The sequence below is a fragment of the Squalius cephalus genome (assembly GCF_949319135.1).
Source record: "Squalius cephalus genome assembly, chromosome: 16".
Lineage (NCBI taxonomy): Eukaryota > Metazoa > Chordata > Actinopteri > Cypriniformes > Leuciscidae > Squalius > Squalius cephalus.
In genome coordinates, this window is record NC_137137.1 from 37,170,833 (window position 1) to 37,173,332 (window position 2,500).

Here is a 2,500-nt window from a genome sequence, read left to right on the forward strand (position 1 = left end):
CGTGGAGATCGGTGATGAATGGACACCTCGGCGTGGAGATCGGTGATGAATGGACACCTCGGCGTGGAGATCGGTGATGAATGGACACCTCGGCGTGGAGATCGGTGATGAATGGACACCTCGGCGTGGAGATAGGTGATGAATGGACACCTCGGCGTGGAGATCGGTGATGAATGGACACCTCGGCGTGGAGATCGGTGATGAATGGACACCTCGGCGTGGAGATCGGTGATGAATGGACACCTCGGCGTGGAGATCGGTGATGAATGGACACCTCGGCGTGGAGATCGGTGATGAATGGTCACCTCGGCGTGGAGATCGGTGATGAATGGTCACCTCGGCGTGGAGATCGGTGATGAATGGTCACCTCGGCGTGGAGATCGGTGATGAATGGTCACCTCGGCGTGGAGATCGGTGATGAATGGACACCTCGGCGTGGAGATCGGTGATGAATGGACACCTCGGCGTGGAGATCGGTGATGAATGGTCACCTCGGCGTGGAGATCGGTGATGAATGGTCACCTCAGCGTGGAGATCGGTGATGAATGGACACCTCGGCGGGGAGATCGGTGATGAATGGACACCTCGGCGTGGAGATAGGTGATGAATGGACACCTCGGCGTGGAGATCGGTGATGAATGGTCACCTCGGCGTGGAGATCGGTGATGAATGGACACCTCGGCGTGGAGATCGGTGATGAATGGACACCTCGGCGTGGAGATCGGTGATGAATGGACATCTCGGCGTGGAGATCGGTGATGAATGGACACCTCGGCGTGGAGATCGGTGATGAATGGACATCTCGGCGTGGAGATCGGTGATGAATGGACATCTCGGCGTGGAGATCGGTGATGAATGGACACCTCGGTGTGGAGATAGGTGATGAATGGTCACCTCGGCGTGGAGATCGGTGATGAATGGACCCGGCGTGGAGATCGATGATGAATGGTCACCTCGGCGTGGAGATCGGTGATGAATGGACCCGGCGTGGAGATCGGTGATGAATGGACACCTCGGCGTGGAGATCGGTGATGAATGGACACCTCGGCGTGGAGATCGGTGATGAATGGACACCTCGGTGTGGAGATAGGTGATGAATGGTCACCTCGGCGTGGAGATCGGTGATGAATGGACACCTCGGCGTGGAGATCGGTGATGAATGGACCCGGCGTGGAGATCGGTGATGAATGGACACCTCGGCGGGAAGGCAGTGCCCGAGCCTGCAGGAAACGATAACCTAGTTTGCTCTTTTTAACGTCTCCTGCTTCTCTGATGGCCATTCAATACTTAATCTGGCCACTGCTCTGATCACAACCTCCAGCAGCTCCTCGGAGCAGGAGAATGGGGTGGCGAGTCCTCTGATTCTCCTGCCTAGATGCCCAAAATATCAAACTCCTCTGAGCCAGATAATTCGAGCATTAGGTCCCCGTCCTGGGCGAAAGAAGCCGCAGAAGAGTGGGCTTCCGACTCCTGAACGGGACCGACACGTGGGTGCTGAATGCTGAGACGCTGCCTCGGCAGACGAGGGTCCCGATCCTCGGGGAGCGCGAGCCGGTCTCATCGAATAGGGCGTTCTGAGAGGCAGCAAGTCACAGTTTGCACAGACAACACCCTCGAGCGCTTCATTCCACACACACATCACACAGAGCGAGTGTGTGCCACCCTCGCTCATTCAGCGCGGGCAAGGGGACGCACACTGCCTGAACACTGTCTTACTCGCCATACTGAAAGATATATGTGAATACTGAGACAAACAACGCCAAATAAGAACGCTATAGAACGGTTATAGCTTTCGCTACGCCGTCGCATGACGTCATGTGGTACCAATCGAGATTGGACTAACTCCACACGGGCTTCAGACGCATCACGCTGAAGGCGTTCCCCAGAGTGTCGTCTTTAGTCGCAGCGTCTCGATCCCTCGAAAGGGAACACTTTTCTTGTCGATCTTTAAGCAAACTTTCCTAAAGTTGAGAAAAAAAACTTGATCTCCATCATTCACTGGTCGATCTGATGTAACATCACATGACGTGGCACATTCAGCGCGGTCACATGACTTCCCCAGTGTCTTTACCTGACAGAGGATGATGTGCTGTGAGCAGACGACCAGCAGGTTGCACTCGAAGCGTCTGCAGATCTTCTCTTTGACGCGGTAATGCATGTCGTTGGAGTCGTCGGAGTGGAGCTCGTAGATCAGGATCTTCTCCGGAAGCTGAATGGCCAGTCGGCTGCGGTAGATGGCGATCTTCTTCACCAGCTCACGGCACTTTATTCGCACTGGCAGGGGAAATGGGGAAAATTTCAAGAAAGCACAGATATGGATCACATTCAAGACTATCACAAGGAATTCTGGGACAGACCCCTCCACCTCCCCAGCTCCACCTGCCCAGTTCCACCTCCCCAGCTCCACCTGCCCAGCTCCACCTCCCCAGCTCCACCTCCCCAGCTCCACCTGCCCAGCTCCACCTGCCCAGCTCCACCTGCCCAGCCCAGCTCCACCTGC

At 55.8% G+C, this 2,500-nt stretch overlaps 1 protein-coding gene across 1 annotated transcript in view; it reads right to left on the minus strand.

The window, feature by feature from the left end:
* ift122 (intraflagellar transport 122 homolog (Chlamydomonas)) overlaps window positions 1-2,500 on the minus strand; it is a 71,588-nt gene that overhangs the window by 47,401 nt on the left and 21,687 nt on the right. The window contains exon 11 of the mRNA XM_079896346.1: window positions 2,072-2,274. Within this exon, the coding sequence (XP_079752472.1) occupies window positions 2,072-2,274 (203 nt within the window). The remainder of the gene's footprint in view (window positions 1-2,071; window positions 2,275-2,500) is intronic.